The 26328-nt window shown below is 37.7% G+C and overlaps 2 protein-coding genes and 1 pseudogene across 2 annotated transcripts; 1 reads left to right on the top strand and 2 right to left on the bottom strand.

The window, feature by feature from the left end:
- Positions 1-6536: 6536 nt before the first annotated feature.
- Positions 6537-7493, top strand: LOC101839347 (olfactory receptor 1002). Its single transcript, XM_005065068.2, has one exon. The coding sequence runs from the start codon at positions 6537-6539 to the stop codon at positions 7491-7493; it is 957 nt and encodes a 318-aa protein (XP_005065125.1).
- Positions 7494-13559: 6066 nt separating this feature from the next.
- LOC101839619 (olfactory receptor 998-like) lies at positions 13560-14504 on the bottom strand. Its single transcript, XM_005065069.1, has one exon. It carries the CDS (start codon positions 14502-14504, stop codon positions 13560-13562), a length of 945 nt encoding a protein of 314 aa, XP_005065126.1.
- A 10545-nt stretch (positions 14505-25049) lies between these two features.
- On the bottom strand, positions 25050-25983 carry LOC101826055 (annotated as a pseudogene).
- Between the last annotated feature and the right edge of the window lie 345 nt (positions 25984-26328).

Below are 26328 nucleotides of genomic sequence, written 5' to 3'. Positions count from 1 at the left end.
CAATGTGGCAGGATACAAGGTAAACTCAAAAAAATCAGTGGCCCTAGTATATACAGATGATGAAGTGACTGAGAAAGAAATCAGAGAAACATCACCTTTTACAATAGCCAAAAACAGCATCAAATATCTGGGGATAATGTTAACCAAGGAAGCGAAAGACCTGTATATCAAGAACTTTGTGTCTTTGAAGAAAGAAATCAAAGAAGATACCAGAAAATGGAAAGATCTCCCATGCTCTTGGATTGGTAGGATCAACATAATAAAAATGGCAATCTTGCCAAAAGCAGTCTATAGATTCAATGCAATCCCTATCAAAATTCCATCACAATTCTTCAAGGACCTGGAAAGAACATTAATCAACTTTATATTGAAAAACAAAAGGCCCAGGATAGCCAAAACATCCCTATACAATAAAGGAACTTCAGGAGGCATCACCATACCTGACTTCAAGCTCTATTATAGAGCTATAGTCCTGAAAACAGCTTGGTTTTGGCACAAAAAATAGGCAGGTAGACCAATGGAACCGAATCGAAAGCCCTAATTTTAACCCACACACCTATGAACACCTGATTTTTGACAAAGAAGCTAAAACTGTACAGTGGAAAAAAGAAAGCATCTTCAACAAATGGTGCTGGCATAACTGGGTACTGGTATGCAGAAGACTGCAGATAGATCCATGTTTATCGCCTTGTACAAAACTTAAGTCCAAATGGATCAAAGATCTCAACATACATCCAGCCACACTGAAACTTTTAGAAGAGAAAGTGGGAGATACTCTTCAACGAGTTGGTACAGGAGACCACTTCCTAAACATAACACCAGTGGCACAGGCACTGAGATCGACAATTAACAAATGGGACCTTCTGAAACTAAAAAGCTTCTGTAAGGCAAAGGACACAGTCAAAAAGACAAAAAGGCAGGCCACAGAATGGGAAAAGATATTCACTAACCCTACATCTGACAGAGGGCTAATCTCCAAAATTTACAAAGAACTCAAGAAACAAGTCTCCAAAACACCAAAGGATCCACTTGAAAGGTGGGGTACAGAGCTAAATAGAGAATTCTCAGTAGAGGAGGCTAAAATGGCCAAGAGACACTTAAGAAAGTGCTCAACATCCTTAGCCATCAGGGAAATGCAAATCAAAACAACTCTGAGATACCATCTTACTCCTGTCAGAATGGCTAGAATCAAAAACACCGAAGACAATTTATGCTGGAGAGGATGTGGAGAGAGAGGAACACTCCTCCACTGCTGGTGGGAATGCCAACTCATACAGCCTCTTTGGAAATCAGTATGGAGATTCCTCAGGAAAATGGGAATTAATCTACCACTAGACCCAGCAATTCCACTCTTAGGCATTTATCCAAATGAGGCAGGTTCATACAACAAGGGCATCTGCTCCACTATGTTCATAGCAGCATTGTTTGTAATAGCCAGAACCTGGAAGCAACCTAGATGCCCCTCAACTGAAGAGTGGATAGAGAAAATGTGGTACATTTACACAATGGAGTATTACTCAGCAGAAGAAAACAATGGAATCTTGAAATTAGCAGGTAAATGGATAGCACTGGAAGAAACCATCCTGAGTGAGGTAACCCAGTCGCAAAAAGACAAACATGGTATGTGCTCACTCATATATGGATTTTAGATATGGATCAGGATAGTGCCAGTCTGCACTTCCACAGATAGAGAGTCTGGGAAACAGGAAATAACCTAAAAGATATGCATATATGCATAGTACCCAAGAGAAGAGGATGGAGACAAGATCCTCTGAATGGATGGGGAACATGGCGAGGGGTAGGGGGGGAGTGGGACCTGGGAAGAATAGAGGGGGTAAAGAGGAAGGGAGTTGGTCATGGGGGAACAGGAAGTTGAGGGGGTGGGGGTAGAATAGGGGGAAGAGGGAATCATAGGATCGAAGACAGATCAGGCACCAGAGTGACCTCGAGTGATCTAAAGGTATAACATCAATTGGCAAGCTAAGCAATAGTGGAGGGACCACCTCGAATGCCCATTACTGATAATGAACTTGATGTCTATAACCATCCGGGAGCCTTCATCCTGTGACTGATGGAAGCAGAGGCAAACACACAACTAAGCACTGAACTGAACCCAAGGAACCCAGTGACAGAGAGAGAGGAGTGATGAGCAAATTGGCAAAGAATGGGCTGGAAAACCAGCAGAGACAGCTAATCTGAACAGGGGAGTGCTCTTGGACCCCAGACCGACAGTGGGGAGGCCAGCATGGGACTGATCTGGATCCCCCAAATGTGAGTGTCAGTGAGAAGGCCTGGGCAACCTATGGGGCCCTGAGCTGTGGATCAGTGTCTATCCCTAGTATACAAACTGTCTTCATGTGCCTATAGCACAAAGAGAGATGCTCTCTCAGCCTGGACTCTTAGGGGAGTGCCTTGACCCTACCAAGAGTAAAATGACAGACTCTAGATATCCCCTATGTGGAAGGATTTGGCAATAGGGTGGGAGGGAGGGGGGGGGGGAAGGGGAGTGCAGGAGGAGGGGAGGGAGAGGGAACTGGGATTGACATGTAAAACAAGCTATTTAAAATTAAAATAAAAAATGATAAAAAAAAATGAACCTTCTTGGGACTAATTTTTCTAGATACAGCTGTGGTGACAGTGGCATAAACATCTACATCATCAATTTGGTACCAGCCATAGCCCACATGCTTCCAGCTCCTATATACTATTAATTATGCTATGCTTATGTAAATACCTTTGTCGTAGGTGATACTTTAAGAATATTTCTTTCTCTCTTAAAAATAAAAAACTATTTTCTGTTGTTGCTAGGAAGGCTTTCTTTCATGATTTAAGCACTGCAGAGTTTCAGTAAACAGCACGTTTTATCGCATAACTGATGTGCCCAGAATGAACTGAGTTTTCAAGCACATCTTTATGACTTAAATTTATTCTACATAGGAAACCCGTGTACAAAGTATTCTGCTGCAGTCTGTCCAAGATATGTCCAGACTAATGGTTCAAGAAAACCCAGCTGCCAGTGAACCCAGAACAGAACCCTATGAGATCTTTTGCAGCAGAATCCTGCTAGGCTGTCTCTACCTCCTGTGACAGATGCAATAACACGCTGAGAGCTGCAGTTGGGGAAGAAAACAACAGAAACTATGGAGCTAACTTAGGCCAATAAAAAGAGCGTCTTGCGGACAGTTGCTCCTAACTTCACGAAGATGGGGTGTATCGATTTAGTAGTTACCCAGTGGTTCTCCCAGTTCCCCATGATGACTGCAGGTCCAAAGGATCGAGCTGGATTCATGCTGGCCCCGGTGTAATTGATCTGCAGGGGAAAAAAACCAGAATCTCAGACGTTCTGGAAACAGGGTCTTAACAGGTGCCAATTGCTGCAACTTGCTGCTGTCTCCTCAGAGGAACATTGAGATTTAGCCACTTTGTATAAAAAAAAAAAAAAGAATAGACCTCATGTGGTATCACAAAGAATACATATGTTAATTAGATTGATTATTTTCACAATTTATACATGTGCCAAAATATAATATTGAATATAAATATTACCATTTTGTGTGAGCACACTGGGGATTGAATCTGAGACTAGATATATGTTCTAGTGATGAGATATCCCCAACTCCATCTATGAAAGTTTTATTTATATCTAGGCCGTAGTAAATCTAGTAATAAAAATGTGTTAACATTTTCCTTATAGACCTTATCTCTTGGGATTCTGATTCCTTGAGGGAGTTGAAGCCAATTTATTCCCAGTCTTTAGGAAACACTTTTCTATAGCCTGTGCTGAATTAGCTCAGTGAACATCTTATTAGGCTTTAGCTTCAAGATGCTATGGCATAGCATTTATACTTCTGGATAACCAGGAATGCTGAAGGTGGCAAGTGTATATTTTCAGGGTAAGTCATCTCATATAAACAATTATAAATCTGATACTTGACTGTTACATGAGGAGGTGGGTTTGTGGCATATTTCTTCTGAAATGTGAATTAATTGATACATAAATACCATCAGGGACCAGATAGCCAAAATGAATTCAGTGACTTGGCAAAGTACCATTTGTTCATTAACCATGAAAAATAAATTGAACATTGGTTGATTATTTCATCCATCACACGATTGTGTTATTTCTGTTGATGTAGGGGTGTGAGAGCTGACACAGAGTAATGCAATAAGAAGGAAGGTTAATTGGCTAATCTAATGTTAGAGTTGAGAAGTCTTGTTTTGGTTGGATCTAATTTATTCACCTTTTACAGCTCCTTTAATTATAATTAGAGAAAAAAGGACACATCTAAATCAGCTCATTTAAATTCTCAGTCAGCTAGTGTCCAAGGTAAGACTGGGAAACACAGCCTAACAAACTTTTATACAACCAGAATATCATCTCATTTAGCATTTCAATTTGAACAGAGTTTAAAAGTATAATATTTATCAAATAAGTTGTATTTTAACATCTTTGTTAATAGAGGCAATTATCTGGTACATAGTTTTGTGCATTCTCGTGTGCCTTGCCATTTTTATATAACTTTAATAACATCATTAAATGCTTTATATTTAACCTCTTGATTTATTAATTAAAAAATATAAATGTCCAGAAGTGAGTTTATGTACATACAAAGTATAAAAATTTTGAAACATTCATAATGCTATGAGTTTTTCTGACTAAAAATCTTAGTCATACTCATCTAAATGTTTTCTCCCATCCCATTACTCTTGACATTGGGAAGTATTGGCGGCTTTTCTCATTAATAGCTTTCAGTAAATCAAAACGCTAACAAACTTTTCCTGTCAGAAAGTCAGTAGATACATGTCAATAGTTTCTAGTATTGCACCTTAAGGTCATAGCATACCCTGAGGTTGGATTTGTACAATTTTTCAAATAGCTATGATTGTTTCTACTGCGTGTCCCTCTTCCCTAGTTGATGTGGGATGTCTTTCTGTATATTGTGATTATGTATTGCTCTCATTGATTCATAAATAAAGCTGCTATGGCCTATGGAAAGGCAGGATAGAGTTAGACAGGAAATCCAGGCAGACATACAGGAGAAGAAGTACAGAGTCTGAGAGATGCCAGCAGCAGCCCAAGGAGCAACAAGCCAGAGTACCACCCGTAAGCCATGGGCCACGTGATGATACACTGATTAATAGAAATGGGTTGATTTATATATAAGACCTAGCTAGTAATAAGCCTAAGCCAAATATTTGTAACTAGTATTAAGTCTCTGAATGATTATTTAGAAATGGCAGTGGGGCCATGCAAGACATGTAAACCTCCGGTTATACCTTGTTTTATTGAACTGTTCCTTCTTCTCCTACTCCTCCACATTATTTCACTCTTGCTAAATAAGTGCTTACATTAGAAAAATCATAGATGTTCAGAAAACAAAGGGTATGTAGTTTATGTCCTTAGTAATATTTTTTCTAATTTTTATTGGTGGTAAAGTATCATATGACTGTGGTCCATGTCATGATCAATAATGATGTGGAAACAGGATTCCATCAGGAGGGTAGATTTGAAAAAAAAACACAGCCAGAAATGCCTCATCCCCACACAGACAAATGCAAGACATTTCCTCTATAGTCACAATATCATTGACACTCAGGTGTTTTCCATTCCTATAATTTGCCTCTAGAAGAATGCTGTCACATTGAACTCATAAACTATATGATATTTTAGACCTGGCTTTTTTCAACTCAGTCAAATGCTTTGGATACCCATTTATGTTGTTGCCCAGATCGTACTTGAATGTTTCACTAACTTAGGGAAATTTTGACCATTTAAAATTCTTGGCTACTATAAATGATGTGAACAATTATGTAATTTATTATGTAGATATAAATTATTTCTCTGCAATAAGTATGAAATGTCTGTTTTTATTCTTAAATCACTTACTTTTCTCTCCAAAGATCCTGTCAGCAATCAATACTTAAGATTGAACCCTTCTTTGGGAGTCTCAGAATATATGATGAGTTAAAGCTGTAATATGAAGCATTTAGATGTGTCAGAGAATGTGTGACAAAGAGTGTACTGTGTAGCTGTGTGAGTCCTATCCCAAAGTTTTGACTTCTTTCCTTAGTACACAATTCTACACCTTAGGCATTGGAAATTATATCTTAGACAGCATGAATACTTAAATTTGTAGGATATAAGCATGTAGGGATGGAGATTACATGTAACACTTGCTTGTCTTGAGTTCAATCTAAACTCACTGATTCATCCAATTACTTTTTCTCATGTAATGTTCCCTAAAATATCATTGTTTTATAAACAGGTGTTTTGAGACAGACTAGCTAAGCTTGAAGTTAGGGAACATCTGAAACATAAACTCTAAGGTTCACACTGTAGGTCTAAAATTCTCATTCATTAAAAAAAACAAAGCAATCAAAGAATGCAGTGAGGTTTGTTTAGCTCTGGAGAAGGAACCCCTAATGAATAGCAGGAAGGCAAAGCATAAATCTCAAGAAAAATTAAACTTTAATTGTAAATTTACTGCAGAGAAAGAAAAAAATCTGTCTTTGTTTTAAGACATTGATCCAGAGGAATGAAGCACAGAAATCAAACTGTAGTGACTGAGTTCTTCTTCATGGGATTAACCAGCTCTTTCAAGCTCCAACTTGTCCTCTTCCTGATATTTATCTGTGTTTATCTCGTAACTCTTCTGGGGAACCTGGGAATGATCATTCTTATCCGTCTGGATACTCGACTCCACATCCCCATGTACTTTTTGCTCAGCCACTTGTCTTTTGTGGATGCCTGCTCCTCTTCAGTCATCAGTCCTAAGATGTTGTCTGACATCTTTGTGGAGAAAAAAGTCATCTCCTTCTTAGGTTGTGCTGTCCAGCTTTGTTTATTCAGCCAGTTTGTAGTGACAGAATGTTTTCTCCTGGCCTCCATGGCATATGATAGGTATGTCGCCATCTGTAAGCCTTTGCTGTATACACTTATTATGTCACAGCGTGTCTGTGTGCAGCTAGTGATAGGGCCTTATGGCGTAGGCCTTATAAGCACTGTGGTCCATATCACTTTTGCCTTTATCCTGCCCTACTGTGGTCCAAATCTCATCAATCACTTTTTCTGTGACCTTCTTCCTGTTTTTTCACTGGCATGTGCAGATACTCAGGTGAATAAACTTTTGCTTTTCATCTTGGCTGGGATCCTGGGTGTATTCAGTGGTCTGATCATCTTGTTGTCCTACATTTACATTGTCATCACTATTCTGAAAATTCGTTCTGCCGATGGGAGGCGCAAAGCCTTCTCCACCTGTTCTTCACACCTGACAGCCGTCTCCATCCTTTATGGAACTCTCTTCTTTATCTATGTACGTCCAAGCACCAGCTTCTCTCTGGATATCAATAAAGTTGTGTCACTATTTTACACTACTGTGATCCCTATGTTGAACCCATTCATCTATAGTCTGAGAAATAAAGAAGTCAAAGATGCATTCATCAGAACATTTGAGAAGCAAATTTGCTACAATTTGCAAGATAAAATACTATAGATATAAAAAGCATTATTAGATACCAATTATCCTAGTCATTTTTTTTCTATCACAAGAAGTTTAGACCTTTAAACTTGGATGTATGGATTATAGGATGTACAACTTTAGCATAATTATGAGGCCTTGTGACTAAAAACGACAGACTCTGTTAAGCTCTGAAACAATAAAAACTTAGTAAGCAATGAACTTCATAATATCTCAGGTGTGCTTTACAGGAGGCCAAGTTCCTGTGCTATCTTCTATAATAGGATAATTCATAATGTGTGGTGGTTTTTGGAATACAGGAATGATGAACAAAGGGGTCAAGACCAGGCTGGAGAAATCGATAGAAACAGCTGATCTGAACAAGGGGGAACTCATAGACTCCAGACTAATAGCTCCAAAACCAGCATTGGACTGATCCAGATCTCCTGAACCTGGGTGTCAGTTAGAAGGCCTGGGCAATCTATAGGTCTTCTGGTAGTAAATCAGTATTTATCCCTAGAATATGAATGAACTTTGAGAGCCCATTCTATATAGAGAGATACTCTCTCAGCCTAGACACATGGGAAGAGCCTAGGTCCTGCTCCAAATAATGTGTCAGACTTTGAAGATCCCCCATGGAAGGCCTCACCCTGCCTGGGAAGCAGAAAGGGGATGGAATAGGGGGTCAGTGGGGTCCAGGGGAGGAGAGGAGGGAGAGGAAACTGGGATTGACATTTAAAACAAGCTATTTTCTAATTTAAATAAAAAATAGTCCCCATAGACTATTGTGTTTGAATGCTTGTCCCATATAAAGCAGCACTATTAGGAGGTATGACCTTGTTAGAGTAGGTGTGGCCTTGTTGGAGAAAGTGTATCACTGTGGAGGTGGGCTTTGAGTGCTTTGGTGCTCAATCAAACCCTAATGTGACAGTCTTTTTCTGCTGCCAAGGGATCAAGAAGTAGAACTCTCAGCTCCTTCTCAAGCACCATATCTGCCTGAGTGCTGCCATGCTTCTCACCATGACGATAATGTACTAAACGCTTAAAACTGTAAAGCCAGCCCCAATTAAATGCTTTCCTTAATAGGAGCTGCCAGAGTTATGGTGTAACTAGTATTTTGTCCTTCAACACAATGGTAAATATTATTTAACTTTTGGATAGATTCTAATTTGTTTGTAATAAAGATTTTGGATTCTATGTTTTCATATTATAATATTAATTACACATTTCTCCATTCTTTTTCTTCCCTCCAAAGCACCCACATACTCCCTCCTTTCTCTCTTTCAGATTCATGACCTCTTATTTCTTTTCTTGTTGTTAAATACATAAATACAACATGCTCAGTCTGTATAATGTTACTTGTGTTTGTATCTATGTTTTCATTACTGACCATTTGGTGTTAGATGATCAGTTGCACTCTTCTCTGGGGAAAACTATTTCTTAGAGTCTTAGCAGTCCATAGTTACCCATAGTTCTTTGTTAGAATAAAGACTTTTTGAGCTTTCCCACAACCATATTGTTACTGCTTTGGAAAACTTGTATTTTTGCTGTATTTAATCATATGTGTCTCCTACTAAGACTGCCTGACACTCCTGTTCACCTCGACTGACCTTTAGACTGACTTATCATGGAATGTAGGGTCCTTGAAGGTTTTCATGGGGAATTATTCTAGTAAACTCAAAACTGTGCATTCCTTCTTGATCCTTTCAACATGTTGATAAGCATTTCTAACATGTAGTCAGTTTTACAACTGATTAGACAACTGGTACTACATGGTTAGCTCCAAGTCTATCCTCAAGGCTTTGATAATTAGATCAGAAAGAGAATGGCTTTTTCTTCTGGTCTCTGTAAGAGCAATAATTCAATTTTCAGCAACCAGAAAAGATAGATGGATAAGTACATAAATAAACTGGCCTAAGAATTTGCCATTTCCCTTCATTAACACTTTGGTATTTGCTTTTGAGATTTTATTTTAATTACATTTCCCCTTTTCCTTTCCTCCCTCTAAACTTCCCATGTACATTTCTAAACTCTCCTTAAAATTCATGGACTCTGGTCATCAATTGTTATTGAATGTACATGTGTATTTGTACATACAGATATATTTCCAAATATAACCTGTTGAGTCCATATAATGCTACTTGTGTGTATGTTTTGGGCGCTAACCATGTAGTACTAGTTATCTAACCAGTCTCTTTACTGAAGAGGGTCACTTCTCCTGCTCCCTGCTCTCCTCAGTTGCCTCTAATGCTTTGTGTAGGGCTGAGTCCCTATGGACTTTTTCTGTCTAATTTGGCATGCTTATTGGTATCATCCTTTTTCAGCTCAAATTTAGAAAGTCATATTAGTGATGCTTTGAGTGTAGCTTCTGATGTTACTAAGAGGCACAGTCTTACAGCAAATTCCTTTATCCTCTGGCTCTTACAATTTTTCTGACCCCTCTAAACCTGAGCCTTAGGTATGGGAACATTTTATAGATGTATCCACTGGGACTGGGCTCCATAACTCTCATTTTGATTAGTTGTGGGTTTAGATAGTGGTCTCTCCTTGCTGAAAAGAAATATTTCCTTGATGAGGATGAAGACTACACTTATCTGTTGGTATAAGAATAAAACAGGGGAGGCCTTAGCCCCTCTGAGGAATGGATGGCAGGTGGGAAGGGAGAAAAGTGGGAAGACAGGAAAAGGGGAGAAAGGGGGAACTGGGGTTGGCATGAAAATGGAAATAAATAAATAAATGAATGAATAAATAAATTTAAAAACAGAAAACGAAAAAAAGAAACCAAATGTTTGTATAGTGTTGTTAGGTGTTATATTTGTTTAGCAAATTAGTGCTTACAGATTTCTCCTCCAATAACCATGGTTTTCCTAGCACTGAGTAGTTAGGTAGACTTCCAGTACCAGGCACTGCTTCCCTCTTCCTTTTTTTCCCAACATTTAGCTTTACATTATTTATTTGCATCATAAAAAGTATGTGCTAATGGATTTTAGGAAGTATTCTCTTCAGAGTCTTACAATTTAGTGGAGGGAACACACATAAACATAACTACTATCAGTATCACAAATCCTGTGTTAGTATTAACACCTCAAAAATAGTAGTCAGGGGCAAAGAGTAAACCAGCAGCCATGGGGAGTCAGTCACACTGTCTGTGCAGGAACTCTTAAGAAATCCTTGGGTTTAGAAGCAAAATTCCAAGTCTTTAAAATCACCTTGTGCTCTCCTCTTATCAAAGGTAGCTCAGATCTGTAAATTAGCACATGGAAATCCAAAGTGACAGGCAAGTGTGAAAGGGAACTCACAGAAACAGCTGCTTTCAGGGATAATGTTGAAAATACAAAAAGAAAATACATAAAACAGCTAACAAATAGAAAGAAGTACACATGTGTAGTTTTGAAAGCAAAAGCACTTCATTCTAGCTTTGTCCCACTCCCCAAGTATAAATGGATCAGAGAGCCTTCATCCAGTGATGACTGGAGGCAGACAGATTTAAAGACCCACAGCTGAGGAGTCCTGCTGAGGAGGGCTGGGTTGTAGGAAGCAAGGTATCTTGAGGTCAGTAACATCTCAGGAAACCCATATAAACCACCATCCTGGCTCAGGAAAACTCTCATAGTCTGAACCAATAACCAGAGAGCCTGCATGGGACCAACCTAGACCCTCTGTATAAATGTGACACTTGTATAGCTTGATCTAGGGGCCTCAGGACCTATTTCTGGAGACTATGATGCCTTTAGCACTAGGGACTTGCCTTTAACTTCTGGAAGTAACCAAGGGAAACAGCCATTTGCTACATGTGTTGAGAGTCTCTTAGACAGCCTTGACCAACAACTCAAAAAAAAAATCAATACCTGTGCCGTAACCAATAATAACACTCCTACCTTCTTCAGTCATATAATCTGAAAAATAACTGTCTAGTTAAAGATCCTTCAAAATAACAAACTAGTCACAACACAGATAGCATCATACCTACACAGTTGGTCACAAAAACAATTGCCATAGTATTGGAGATCTTAAAAATACATATGATTCAGAGACTATAAGATAAACTGTATTCACATTGTTTCACTACAGATATCTTGGGGCATACTGAAGTACAACACACTGAGACACTTATGTAGCTAGACAATAAAGGAGAATTATCATAGGAGCGAGTGATGAAAAGAAAAGGAAATGGTAAAATGATATATAAAAGGATGTATATTGGTGGCGGTGGGAGGGGCTTTTACTGGTCCAAAACCAAAGGTCATACTTGAACACCACACACAAGTTATATTCACAATGAAAGAGGCACAGGGTGCTGCTACACTCACCAGATGTGGGAGAAGTACATTCCATCCCAGTAATACTGTCCCAGCCCAAACATTAAATGGCACAGAAATCTGTTAATGTCAAGTGGGGAGGAGACAGAGCAGAAAAAGGACTCATCAGCGCAAGCAATCCTGTGACTTGATACACAATGATGCAGGAGAATCTGTGAAACTCAAAGCTAAAATGGTGTTAAAAGAAAAGAAAAGATAAAGCAGGATGGAGCTCAGTGAAGATAAAGCGGGAAGCTAACTTGTGTCTCAGGGTCAAAAGCAAGTCCATGCAATTTACTGCCAAGAATTACATGTGTTTTGAGTAGCAGCTTCTGGTGTGTTTCTACTCCCTGATAAAGAACTAACTTTTGTGTATGAGGTATCCTCTTGCCATGCATTCTAGCCTGCCCCATGAGCAGAATCTAGTCACATCTTCCAATAAATGAAGCTAGATAAACACAGCAGCAGTCCACCATAAGGAGAAAGGGTCCATCTAGGCTGAGCCTAGGAGAAACAGAAAGGATGAAAGGACAGGGATCCATAGGTAGATTAATAAAGCTCTAACATACTGCCAATCTATTCTTGACTAAGTAATCAGTATCCACAGTTAAGTGAATGTTCTTTCACTATTTCTCTAGGTTCTACACAAATGTCTATGCATGCAGATGTTATTCATATATACATTTACAATTTTTGAAAATCTAGTAATTACAGCAAAATGATTCGCAATCTGATTTTTTCTGTTACTGTAACAATATCAAATTGTGCTCTATCATTCAATTTGTAAAGTGTGCAATATTTATAAAAAATGATCTTTACTTACCATGGTATGTATTTGAGTTATTTCATCCTGTTTGCATTCTTTTCCATTACTGCTGCCATATGTATAACTGTATGCATTGGCACTTATGTATATGAGATATAAATATCTTAAAGTGTTTTCTGAAGAAAAATTCATGTAAAATTATCATCTTTAATAGAAACTACCAACAGTCTTTGTGATTAGGATTGAATAATCATAAAAAACAGTTAAATATATAATCAAACAGGAATCTCATTAACCATTAGTTAAAAAAATCTTGCAATGTTTCATGTGAGATGAAACCTACTACACTGGTTGATTAATTAAATTATTCTTCCTTGGATGATTTAAAGAAAAAGCAAGGTTAACTTTCACATATTTGGTGATTTATGCTCTCATTTATGTTCATTGTCTACTGATAATTTTCCAAGTTAATTACTTTCAACCTTTGTTTTTTAACATAAACCTCTTTTATACATTATAAATGTTATTTGTGATGGAACATATTTGAAAACGTCTTTTCTTCTATTGTATTTTATTTTACATGCTTTGATATATTATTGATAGCATTTAGTTTTTATGTCTATATTAAGAAATACACATGCATTCATATAATATTCATCTAAATTATCTTCTAATATGTATTTGTACATCTCAATATATCTATTATTTGGCTAGAAAAAGACTGGGCAAAAAATATTTAGAAGAATCTTGACTTTGGCAGGGAGGGGCATCAAATATGAAGTTTCTCTGTGTACCTCTAGCTATCCTGAAACTAACTCTGTAAACCAGGCTGGCATTAAACTCAGAGATCTGCCTCCTCTTCCTCACGAATGCTGAAATTAAAGGAATTTGCCACCACTGCCTGGCATGTCTTCACTTTTCAAAAAGACTTCCAACTGCATTGCCAGGTTCATAATGTGACCTATGATTCCCATCCCAGTGTTCTTTAACATAAATTTTGCACCACCATCCTAAGTGTGACACAATGAGAATTCTGTCTTAAGCACCTATTAGGAAGTTCTTCCTCTCCAATGTTCTACTTAAGGCATCTTTCACCTCTTTGTTCCTCAAGCTGTAGATGAGGGGATTCAACATGGGGATCACCACAGTATAAAATAGGGATATCACTTTATTGATATCCAGGGAAGAACTTGCATTGGGTCGGATATATATGAAGAAAAGAGTCCCATAAAGAATAGAAACAGCTGCTAGGTGAGAAGAACATGTGGAGAAGGCTTTCTGTCTCCCATCAGCAGTCTTGATCTTCAAGATGGCCACCAGAATGCAGATGTAGGAGACCAGGATGATCAGACCACTAGGAACTCCTATCATTCCAGCCAGGACAAAAAGCACTACCTTGTTAATCCATGTGTCAGCACATGCTAATGAGAGCAGTGGGGAAACATCGCAGAAGAAATGGTTGATAGTGTTTGGACCACAGAATGGTAAGCAAAAAGTCAAGGTTGTATGAGTTGTGATATTTAAAGCAGCTAGGACGTACGGTCCTATGACAAACCACACACAGACCCTCTGGGACATAATGAGTGTATACAGCAAGGGCTTACAGATGGCTGTATATCGATCATATGCCATGACAGCCAGGAGGAAACAATCAGTTGTCACAAAGAGACCAAAGAACCACATCTGTGCGGCACAGCCCACAAAAGAGATGCCTTTGTTCTCTGCAAACATGTCACACAGCATCCTGGGAGCTATGGAAGAAGAGGAGCACACATCTACAAAGGACAGATGGCTGAGAAAAAAGTACATAGGTGTGTGCAGCCTAGGGTCCACCCATATGAGAGTGATCATGCCCAGGTTACCCCCAAGAGTGACAAGATAAACAAGGAAAAAGATGATGAAGAGAACAATCTTCTGATGGAGGTTATCTGTGATGCCAAGGAAGAGAAACTCTGTCACTGCAGTCTGATTCTTTTCTTCCATTGGTCAGTTTGGACCTGTCAAAAGAATAAAAATTATGGCTTACCAAACTCATTGAACTGATATTTGAAATCATTGTCAGATTATCTTCAGTATGTTTATTACAGACAACTCAGCAACATTGTTACTGTAATAATAGATCTAGGAAGTCATGCAAAAATCCTATGTAATATTCAGTAACTTACGATTGAGCTCTTTGGATTCTGTACCCCCTTCTTATCAAGAATTGTCTGGCAAGTGCTGTAAGGCTCTCTCATGTTATAAAACTGCATTTGACACGATAATTACTATTTAGTTTTAAACTTACTACGTGAACTTTATTACTTAATTATGGTCACTAACAGATGCAATAGTTTTTAATTCAATGTTCTTACATTAAGTATCCTGTAACAGATGATTGGAAGTATTATTGAACTGAGAAATAATTAATATTCTTAACTTTTATGTCTGGGTAGTTGTGGCAATACCCTTCTAAACCTTAGAGTTAGCTTACTCTTATCTCTTTGGATTATGTTGCTATTCCCATGATATGGTGACTGCCTATATGATCTAAAATCCTTCAGATTATAAAATAGTATTTAAATAATGATTAAATTACTGCATTTAGTAGTACAGTTACAATTGATCATAGTCATAAAGTTCTTCCTTAGAAATAGAAAAATGTAGCTCTTGGCAGATACAATGCTCAAACCAGCATCATAAAATGGAAGAAATCGAGTGAGGAATGGGGTGGTAGAAAAGTCTCCTGACTGCATATTATACATAAAGAATATGATGTCACCAAAGGACATCAGAGGCATGCCTCTGACATCAACAAATCTGATAAATATTTGCAAAAACTTACAATGAAACTTGTAAGGGAAAGGAATTCTACTGAGCTAAAACAACTAAAATATTTCACATGATTTGCAATATTTTATATAAATTCTTAAGTATAAATAATGAAATTAATTCAATGTATGGGAGATGTCAAATGTATATTTTGCAATTATGACTGGTAGTAAAAACTGTGCACATCATATAGGAAGAGAGACCTCAACTGAGAAAATCCCTCTATCATATTGGCTTGTATGCAATTGTGGGGCGTTTTCTTGATTAATGATTGACATGGAAGGGTCAACCCCTGGTCATGTAGTTCTGGATGGTATGAGAAAGCAGCCTGAATGAGTTCATGGAGAGCAAGGCAATAAGCAGCTTTCATCTGTGGTCAGTGTTTCAGTTCCTGATGCCAGGTTCCAGCCTGGAGTTCTTGCTTTGGTTTCTATTGAGGATGGACTATAATCCTGTAAGCCAAATAAACCCTTTCCTCCCCAACCCAAAATTGTGCATATTCCATGTATAACATAGTGGTTTGAAATATGTATATCATGTGATATTTATGCAAATTATTATGAGAATGTGGGCATATATGCTAATTATCTTATTACATAATATACAGAGCCATGTTTTGTTCACACTTGTGAAGGGTATGCAAAAGACATAAGGATGCTTAAACTCTCCTAGCAATTTTCAAGAATATATACATTTTTATCAAAAGTTAAGGCAATGAGACCCATGCCACTAGAGTGAGCTCACCCCTAACACTTCCTGGGGTGCCAGAATCCAGAGGCCATATGACCCAAAAACATAGGATAGAACCAAACATAACTGGAGAAAAGCAAAAAAAAATGTCAGCATGATGATGACTAACAATATTCTGCTATACTCATAGATTGGTGCCTACCCCAATTGTCATCAGAGAGCTTTTATCTAGTAACTAACGGGGACAAATGCAGAGACACACAACCAAATGTTAGGTTGAACTTGGGGAATCCTGCTGAAGACAGAGAGGAAGGATTTTATGAGCCAGAGGGTAAAATGATATCACAAGAAAACCCACAGAAAAAACTAAACTGGCCTCCTAGGAGCTCACAGAATCTGAACCAACAACCAGGGAGGAAGCATGGGACCCTGTGTAGCTGGGTCTACTTGTGGAACTTCTAACAGTGGGAGTAGAAGCTGTCTCCAATGCTTTTAGTGGCTTTTGGGAAACTATTTCTCATACTGGGTTGTGTTGACCAGCCTTAATACAGCCTTACTGCAACTAGAGATGCTATGCTTTCTTAATACCCATAAGAGACCTAACCCTTCCTGAACAGAAACAGAGGAGTGGATTGGTGGGTGGGTAGAGAGGAAGTGGTAGGAGAGGGAGGAAGTGGAAAGAGAGGAGAGATGGAAAACTAGGGTAAAACATATTTAATTTTAAAAAATCGAGGCAAATCAATTCAGAAAATGTGACATAGATCAGTAGTTTAGTCAACGTGAACAAAATACAGAACCTGAAGGAGGATTTGTAAATTGAGACCTATTCTGCGAGAGAAACCCGTGACAGAGACTGCCTGGAAGGCCAAGAACCAGAGTCTGGAAAACCCAGAGATGAAGGATAAAACCAAACAAGATCAGGAAAATAAATGAACGAACGATTGAAAGAATGAATGAATAAGTAAATGGATAGATAGATAGATAGATAGATAGATAGATAGATAGATAGATAGATAGATAGATAGATAGATAGATAGATAGATGCAGTGAATGGATTCCTAATGGTATTCTGCTGTACTCATAGACCGGAGTCTAGCATAGTCATCATCAGAGAGGCTTCATCCAGCAACTGATGGGAGAAATGCAGAGACCCATAGCCAGACATTAGGTGGAACTCACTCAGGGAGTCCTGCAGAATGGGGATAGGAAGGATTGTAGGAAACAGAGGGGTCAAGGACAGCACAAGCAAACAGCCCACAGACTTTACTAGCCAGAGTTTTTAGGAACTCGCAGAGACTCGACTCACAGAGAGCCTGTATGAGTCTGGAAGGATTGTGGGAACCAGAGAGCTCAAAGGCACCACAAGCAAACAGCCCACAGACTTTACTAACCAAGGTTTCAAGGGATCCAAAGAGACTCATCTGACAGTCAGGGAGCCTTTATGAGTCTGACCTACATCCTCTACACATACGTTATAGTTATGTAACTTTGTGTCTCTGTGGGACTCCTAACAGTGGGTGTGGGGCTGTCACTAACTCTTTTGCCTGCTTTGGGGACCCTTTCCCTCCTACTGGCTTGCCTAATCCATACTTAATATGAATGGAAGTACCTTATTTTACTATAACTTGACATGCCATGTTTGGTTGATATCTCTGGAGGCCTGCCCTTTTCTTAAGAGAAAGGAGGAGTAGGGGTGGGGAAGAAAGGATGAAGGGGCACTGGGTGAAGAAGGGGAAGGGAAACTGCAATCAGATGTAATATGTGAGAAGAGTAAATTTTAAAAAAATAAAGAAATCTTTATTTTACAATCAAATTTCAAACTGTACCTGGTACTTCTCCTCAGTATTTCAAGCACATCCCACAATGCAAAATGCAATGTACTCACTTCTTTAAAGATATGCTTTCTGCATCTTAAGTTGCTTCAAAGGCAGCAGTCATTTTCTAAAACACAGGAAAAATATTAATAGACTTTGTAGCAGTAACCCTTCTGAGATGGATGACATTCTAAGCAGGTGGTGAAAAGATGAACTTCTTATCCTGATGGGCCTAGACACAAAGGGAGAAAAATTGGCCTGATCATTGGCTCCCTTATTTAGCAAAATAAGGGACCTGAATATGTGATCTTACAATTATTCAGAAGCAAGTCCCCAAAGAACTTAACACCTTGGGGGCTTACCTCTGAAGGGACAAATCAACTAGATATCAACACTATGACCAAGCACAGTTTGTTTAAGTGCATCTTTTCTCAAAGAGAATATTACTAATGAAATTGTGTGAGAGTTGTGTGTGTGTGTGTGTGTGTGTGTGTGCGTGTGTGTATGCACGTGCATGCACATTCCTTCCTCGGACCCTAATTATCCAAACTTCCCTCTTTCTTTTTACATGTAATTATTCTTTTTTAAGAAAAAATAATTTATTTCCCTATCACATTTTCTCTCTTCCTGGTGACTCCAGGTTGAACACAATTTTCAACAGAATATTTATTACTGACTACGAATGAACACTTCACTCAGGTTCCACAAATAATTAGAAGATGTTACATATGGTGAGACCTTTGATGTACATGAGTTCATAAAGCTTTACAGTGTTTTTATTTTCTTTTTTTCAGTTTTTTCTCAATATATGTTTTTATTTAAATTAGAAACATGCATGCCTCACATGTCAATCCCAGCTTCCTCTCCCACCCCTCCTCCCTTGTCCCTCCACCAGCCTCACCCACCCATCCCCCAGCCCAATCCCCACATCATTACCCAGGGAGGTTGAGGCCCTCCTTGGGGGAATCTCCAGAGTCTGTCATTTCATCCAGGCAGGACCTAGGCCCTTCCTCATGTGTCCAGGCTGAGAGGGCATCCCTCCATGTGGAATGGGTTCCCAAAGTTCATTCATACACCATGATGAACACTGATCTACTACCCAAGGCCCCAGAGATTTCTGAGGCCTCCTCACTGGTACTGCATTTGTGGAGTATGGATCAGGCCCCGGTTGGCCTCTCAGCCAGCAGTCTAGGATTCAAGAGCTCCCTCTTGTCTTGGTCAACTGTCTTTGTGGGTTTCACTAGCACTGTCTTGACACCTTTGCTCATCACTCCTCCATCTCTATCACTGGGTTCCAGGGGTTCTGATGTGGGTATCTATCTCTGCTTCTGTCAGTCACTGGATGAAGGTTCTAGGATGGCATATAAGGTAGTCATCAACCTTATCATCAAATCAAAACATGACATCAAAGGTATTTTGTTTGCCAAATAATTATTTTCATAGCATGCTGTGTGCAATGTGAGACAAGATATAATGCCTCAATTAATGAATGTGTATATGGGGAATTGAACCTCTGAGTATCAACATCTTAATTTCATATCAAGATTATATATGATTGCATTAAACTCCTTTCTTCTAGCTATTTTATTGAATATAATTTTTTCACACAAGTTATCCTGATCATCATTTTCCCTCCATATTTCCTCCTATATGCTCCCCTACCTCCCACCCATCCAACATCAGGACTTTTTCCTCTCTCTTTAGAAAACAAAAAGGCAAATAAAAAATCAATAAAGCAAAACACAAAAGAACAAGAAACATATACACACACACCAGAAAAACATATAATATACCAGGAAAATGCCAATAAGATTAAAAAATAACCAGACAAAGACTATGAGACAAAAAATCAGCCCCAAAACACCACTGAGTTTGTTTCGTGTTGGCCATCTACTGTTAAGCATGCGCCTTCCCTTAACGTGGTTTTTATATCCAATGGTACACCATTGGAAAAAAATTAATTTTTCCTTTACAAGTACATGTCAGTTGGAGACAGGTTGTTGATAAGGAAAGTGCACTAACAATTCATTTTTTCCTCTGAGTTGGGATACTAGCTGGCTTGAACTTGTATATACCCTGTGTACGCTGTTACAGTCTCTGTGAATTCATATGTGCATCAATGCTGTTGTATCAGGAAGATGTTGTTTCCTTGGTGTTATCCATCCCCTCTGGCTTTTACAACATTTCTACTGCCTCTTCCACATAGAAGCCTGAGCCCTTGGGGAAGAGGTTTGATAAATACATTCCAATAAGGAGTGAATGTTCCAAAGTCTCTGATTCACTGCCTACTGTCTACTTGTGGGCCTCTGTATTGGTTTCCATCTCCTGAAGGAGAAAAACGTCTCTGCTGGTTCCTGAGCAAGACACTGATCTATGGAAATAAAAGAATGATGTCCTTTGTCATTTTATTGCTCCATTACAATAGTATTTGGTTTTCTACTAGGTCCATGGCATATCTAGTTTGAGATTTTTGGCTACCTGAGCAGTTTTCCATCTTATGGATTGGACCTTAAATCCAACCAGATAGTGGTTGGTTACAACCATATTTGTGTTACTATTACACAAGTTTATTACACATACAGGTCACTGTTGCAGATTTCAGGGTTCATTGCTGGTTTGGTATACACCTTTTACATCTGCATACATACAGAGCATAATAGAAGACAACAGCAATCAAACACATGTAACAAAATACAATACATATTTTTCATTTTTTATCTGAGTTGGATTTAGAAAAATCTTGGGGTGATCTTTTTCTAGTTCCATCCATTTACCTGGAATTTTCATTATTTCATTTGTAACAGTTAAATAATATTCCTTTCTGTAAATTACAACATTTGCATTTCTCATTCATCTGTTGATAGGTATCAAGGCTGTTTCCAAATTCTCTCTATTATGAGTAAAGCAGCAATGAAACAGATGAGTAAGTACCTCTGTAGTAGTGGCTGGAGTCCTTTAGGTATATGCCCAAAAGTGATATAGCTGGGACTCAGGCAAGATCTATTCCCAGATTCCCAGGAAACTGACATTTTGTAGCTCTACAAGCTTGCAGTCCTACCAGAAATATATGAGTATCATCTTTACTCCAAATTCTCACCAGCATGAGCTGTCACTTGCTTTATTGATTTTGTGCATTCTGAGGGGTTGTAAGTTATTATCTCAGTAATTTTGATTTGAATTTCCATGATGGTTAAGGATATTGAATGTTTTTTAAGTGTTTCTAAGTCATTTAAGTGTCCTCTATGGAGAACTCTCTGTTTAGATCTGTACCCCAGTTTTAATTTTCAATATCTAGTGGGTTTTTCAGTTCTTCATGTATTTAGGATCGATGTTAACCCTACAGTCAATGTGTGACCTTAATAAAAAATAATTTTCCCATATTGTAGGCTGCTGCTTGATCTAAATGATAGTGTGCTTGGTCTTGCAGAAGCTTCTCAGTTTCATGAGGTCCCATTTATCAATTTTTGATCTGTGTCTGTGCTAATAGTTCAGATAGCTCTGTCCAGAAAGTCTTTTCCTGTTCTAGTGAGTTCAAAGCTACTAACCACTTTCTCTTCTTTCAGAAGATTCAGAATAACTGGTCTTATGCTGAGTTTCTTGATACATTTGGAGTTGAATTTTGGGCTTATTTGCATCCTTGTACATGCAGCCATGTACAAACTGAAATTTTCCTTGTAGCAACTTCTGTATGTCTGAATTTACAGATAGTACCTAGATTTGGTTTTATCATGGAAAGTTTTTCTTTTGCCTTTCATTGTGATTCATAGTTTTGATGAACAGAATAATCTGGGGTAGCGCCAATGGCCTTGACCATCCATTGAGGCCCTTGTGTGTTTTAGAGTCCCCACTGAGAAGTCATATGTTCCTCTAATGAGTCTCCTTTTAATAATAGTTAGTCTTTTTCCCATGTGTCTTTTAATAGCCTTTCTTTGTTCTGCAAATTTAATGTTTTGATTAATGTGTGTCATGGGGAATTTATATTCTGGTCCTTTTTTTGTTGTTTTGCTTTTTGTTTGGGGTTTTTTTTTATGTCCCATGTGCTTTTTGTGCCTTGATAGGCATCTCCTTCTAGATTAGAGAAATTTTAGTCTATAATTTTGTTGAAAGTAATTTCTGTGCCTGGGTTTATTTTCCTTCCTTTATTCCTATTATTCACAGATTTGATCCTATTATACTGTTCTAGATTTCATAGATGTGATGTTCCTGGATTTTTTAAATTTGACTTTCTCTTTTACTGAAGTGTTCATTTCTTCTACCTTCTCTTCAACACCTGAGATTCCCTCTTACATTTCTTCTACTACTTCCATTTTTTCATTTCCTATTTTATGTAAAATTTTGGGTTTTATTTTTTATTCTCTTGATACTCTTATGTGCTGAACTGTTTTTATCATTTAAGTCCACTGTTTGTATGTATTTTCAAAGACTTCATTAAGGGATTTATTCATAGTCACTTTCAGGTCCTTGAATATATTTGTAATTGCTATTTTATGATTCTTTTCTTGTAGCTTATAATGCACTTAAAAGGGCCTTTACTATTTTATATTCTATAATATTAACTTTTACAACATTTTACTTATAAGTAATATTTGGTGTTTTCATCCTGTGTCTGACTTATTTCACCTAGTTTAATGTCTTCCATATCAATTAATATTTTAAGAAATAAAAGTATTTCATGTTGTTCACAATAGACCAGTAATACAATGTATTTGTGTGATATTCCTCTTATTTATTTGTTTGCTGATGAAAATTTCTGTTTATTCACTATCCTAAATATTATGAATTATAATAAATATTGTAGTAGTGAATTGTTGTAATGAATGCTGCAGTTGTCTATCACACATGGATTTTATTTCCTACAGACTTACATCCACAGATGGTATTGCTGGCTTGCTATTATTCTGTTTTCATTTGTATAGCCTCTATACTGTTTTTTATGAGGAATGTTCCGAATTTTCCTGGCTACTATATAATTTATTCATATACTCACAAGATACTTTTGTCTTTCTAATAATCATCATTGTTGATGTAGTAAGATGGAAATCCACATGGTTTTGATTTCCACTTCTGTAGTAAGAGTATTTAATGTTCTTCGTATACATGTTAGGCACATGTATGTCTTTTCAAGAAATTTCTCGTCTATTTTAAAGTTAGTTAAGGCAGATACCATTTTTTAAATGTTCTTCTACAATCAGATAACAAGCAACAGGAAAAGAAACCTACATTACTAAATAGCAAGATGTAAAAATAGAGAAATTCTGCCACTACACCTGACTTTTATATGGACCCTGGGGATCTGAACTCAAGTCCTCATGCTTGTACAAGAAACATGTTGCTGACTGAGCCATCTCTCTAGAGCTCTTTTATGGAACTTAGACCTAATAATCAGTAGCAGTGTTCAAGGTGATATTGTGTGAGGACTGGAGAAAATTTTCTCTAAGTAAAAAACAATAATCTTCTAAAAAAGTTACAAGATTTGGTTAATGTACATGGTTTAGAGCAAAATATTTGGTGGACAATGCCCTTGGAGTTAGAGAAAACAAAATACTCTCTATGGAGGAATTCACAAATCCAGGAGAATTCCAATAACTCGGGAGAAGGTTTCTAGTCCAGACATTAAGGACTGATCTTTAAACTGATTTTTTAAATTATTATCATTATATTTTAGTTTGGGGGAAGACTTTCCAAGGCTTAAAATTCACCTGTGGGAATTCAAAGAGGAATTTATTATATAAAATCAAGTAATATATCACCTGATGACTGTTGTCCTTACAAAGACCTGAGAAACATTCACAGCATTATAAGAAGGAAGGAATACACCAGTAAGACAGACTCAAGATTAGTCAATGCAGGTGATAGGATCATGAACACTTGTGTCAAAGAATTACTACCACTGCAGAAGACATAAGGTTAGCAGAAATTGTCACCACTCCTCCTCTCTTTTTAAATCTTGTTTCTGAACATTAAACACTCAGCTCCTGCACAATGATGAAAAAAAACTCTTCAGTTTCTGTCAATCACTCCTCCTACTGGCAATGGTACACCAAGTGTGCATCACTTATAAGATCTCAGAAGCAGGGCATATGCTGTGGGATTTGAGAAAATATTCTTTTCTATTCCACATTGATATTGTTCATTCATGTAAGATGAATGATATACAGTTACAATTATGCATCAAGATTATATTAGTATTTGATTTCTTCATAATATCATCTAAAGATATTTTACCAATCACCAGAATTGCAACTATATGGATCACATTCTTCTTACAGAGTTAGTTACATGAGTAGTTGTATAATATTGGAGATGTTTGGGGAAAATAATGTGATACAGAGAGTAAAAATATAAACCTTATTAAAATTTGAGAAGTCAAGTCACAGCACATTTGCTATCAGTCCTAGTGACCTGAGTTCAGTCTCCAGAATGCATGTGGTAGAGGGAGAAATATGTCATTGGCAAATTTCCCACTGACCACACACATACATGAACCTGGGCATGTACACAAGTGTGAACACTCATACACGCAAAGTTAACAAATATATGGAAAAATCAGGAATGTTGCACTTTTTGAAGTCTTTTACAGAGCCAGTGCTGAGGGCCATACTTAAGCAATTCTTCCAACGTGGAATATCATCTCCCTTGAAATGTACTGCATTGATTTCTTAATTTGACTTTATGGTCAAGACACAGATTTAATAGTTTTTGTTGTGTTTTGCATGTCTTTTTAAAAATACATAACATCCTCATTTCTGTGAGTTGCCTATTTCTTCATTTGTGTAGCTACTTAATTATCTTTATTATTATGGTTTTCAATTTGAAGTTATTCTTTATATATTATGAATGTGGTTTAATTGATAACACATGCATAACTCCAATTTGTTATTTTCTTTCGAACTTATTTGTAGTATTATGAACAGTCATCATTTAGTTTTTATTACTGAATTTAAAAGTATCAGCAGGTTGAACAACATACAAATATGGCAAATAATTGACCTTGAGTAGTCTTCTAGCATAAACTTATGCTTATGCTCCCAGTCCAACTCTGCATAAATTTACATTGGCAGATATATCACAAAAAACAGAAGCAGATATTTAAACCTCCCCTAATTTTCAGATAAACCAGACTCCTCCTACAACCTATACTCCACTCCAAATGTCCTTTTGAGAATATACTTATGCATTGACATTTAAGGCACAACACTAGCACAATTCGACCTTACTTGCATGCTGGAAAATGTTTCTTTTGCATCTTTCTCCTAAATGCACCCTTCACTTCCTTGTTCCTCAAGCTATAGATGAGGGGTTGCAGCATGGGGATCACCACAGTATAAAACAAAGAAATCATTTTGTTGATATTTAAGGAAAAATTTGCACTGGGTCTAACATAGATAAAGAAAAAGTCCCATATAGGATGGAGGCAGCTGCCAGGTGAGAGGAACAAGTAGAGAAGGCTTTTTGCTTCCCATCAACTGTTTGAATCTTTAAAATGGTCATCTAGATGCAGACATAGGAAACTATGATAATCACTGAACACACCTATTGCTCCCAACAAGACAAAAAGGATAATCTTATTTATCCAGGTGTCAGCACATGCTAAGGAATATAATGGGGAAACATCACAGAAGAAATGGTTGATGGTATTTGGACCACAGAACGGTAAGCCAAAAGTCAGTTGTATGAGTTGTGATGTTTAGAATAGCAAAAGCATAAGGCCCTACAACCAGATGCACACAGACACTCTGGGACATAATGAGTGTATACAACAAGGGCTTACAGATGGCTGTATACCGATCATATGCCATGACAGCCAGGAGAAAACACTCAGTTCCCACAAAAAGACCAACAAACCACATCTGTGCAGCACAGCCAGTGAAAGAGATGGCTTTGTTCTCTGCAAAGATGTCACACAGCATCCTGGGAGCTATGGAAGAAAAGGAGCACACATCTACAAAGGACAGATGGCTGAGAAAAAAGGCCATAGGTGTGTGCAGCCTGGGGTCCACCCATATGAAAGTGAGCATGCCCAGGTTACCCCGCAGGGTGACAAGATAAACAAGAAGAAGTATGGTGAAAAGTAGAATCTGATGGAGATGATCAGTGAGGCCCAGGAAGAGAAACTCAGTCACTATGGTCTGATTCTTTCTTTCCATTGTCAGTTGGGTTCTGTTGTGAGACAAATGTGCATGCTTTTATTGCAAACTACATTAATAGTTAAAAATATTTTGATTCAACAACAGGTTTCCTTAAAAGGTTCCTTAACAGATTATTGGCCGGTGTTTTTGAAATGGAAGATGGTATTTCTTGCTTCTGTGAGTGGTTATCTATGTAAATACCCAGTAAAATGTTGGGTACATGGCCTTGGTCTCTATGGATTCTGTAACACTTAACACAAAGATTGTATAATTATGGGATCCAAATATCCTTCAATAAAATTACATTTTAAGAGGGAATCACTATGTTTAGGGATAGTTATAATTGTTCCTGCTCTTAAATAT

The sequence above is a fragment of the Mesocricetus auratus genome, unplaced genomic scaffold (assembly GCF_017639785.1).
Source record: "Mesocricetus auratus isolate SY011 unplaced genomic scaffold, BCM_Maur_2.0 Super-Scaffold_100004, whole genome shotgun sequence".
NCBI lineage: Eukaryota > Metazoa > Chordata > Mammalia > Rodentia > Cricetidae > Mesocricetus > Mesocricetus auratus.
This window is presented reverse-complemented; position numbering and strand designations above follow the sequence as displayed.

Bases quoted from the DNA above. Each gene is read 5' to 3' on its own strand.
- LOC101839619 (XM_005065069.1), bottom strand. From the start codon at position 14,504: ATGGAAGAAAAGAATCAGACTGCAGTGACAGAGTTTCTCTTCCTTGGC.
- LOC101839347 (XM_005065068.2), top strand. From the start codon at position 6,537: ATGAAGCACAGAAATCAAACTGTAGTGACTGAGTTCTTCTTCATGGGA.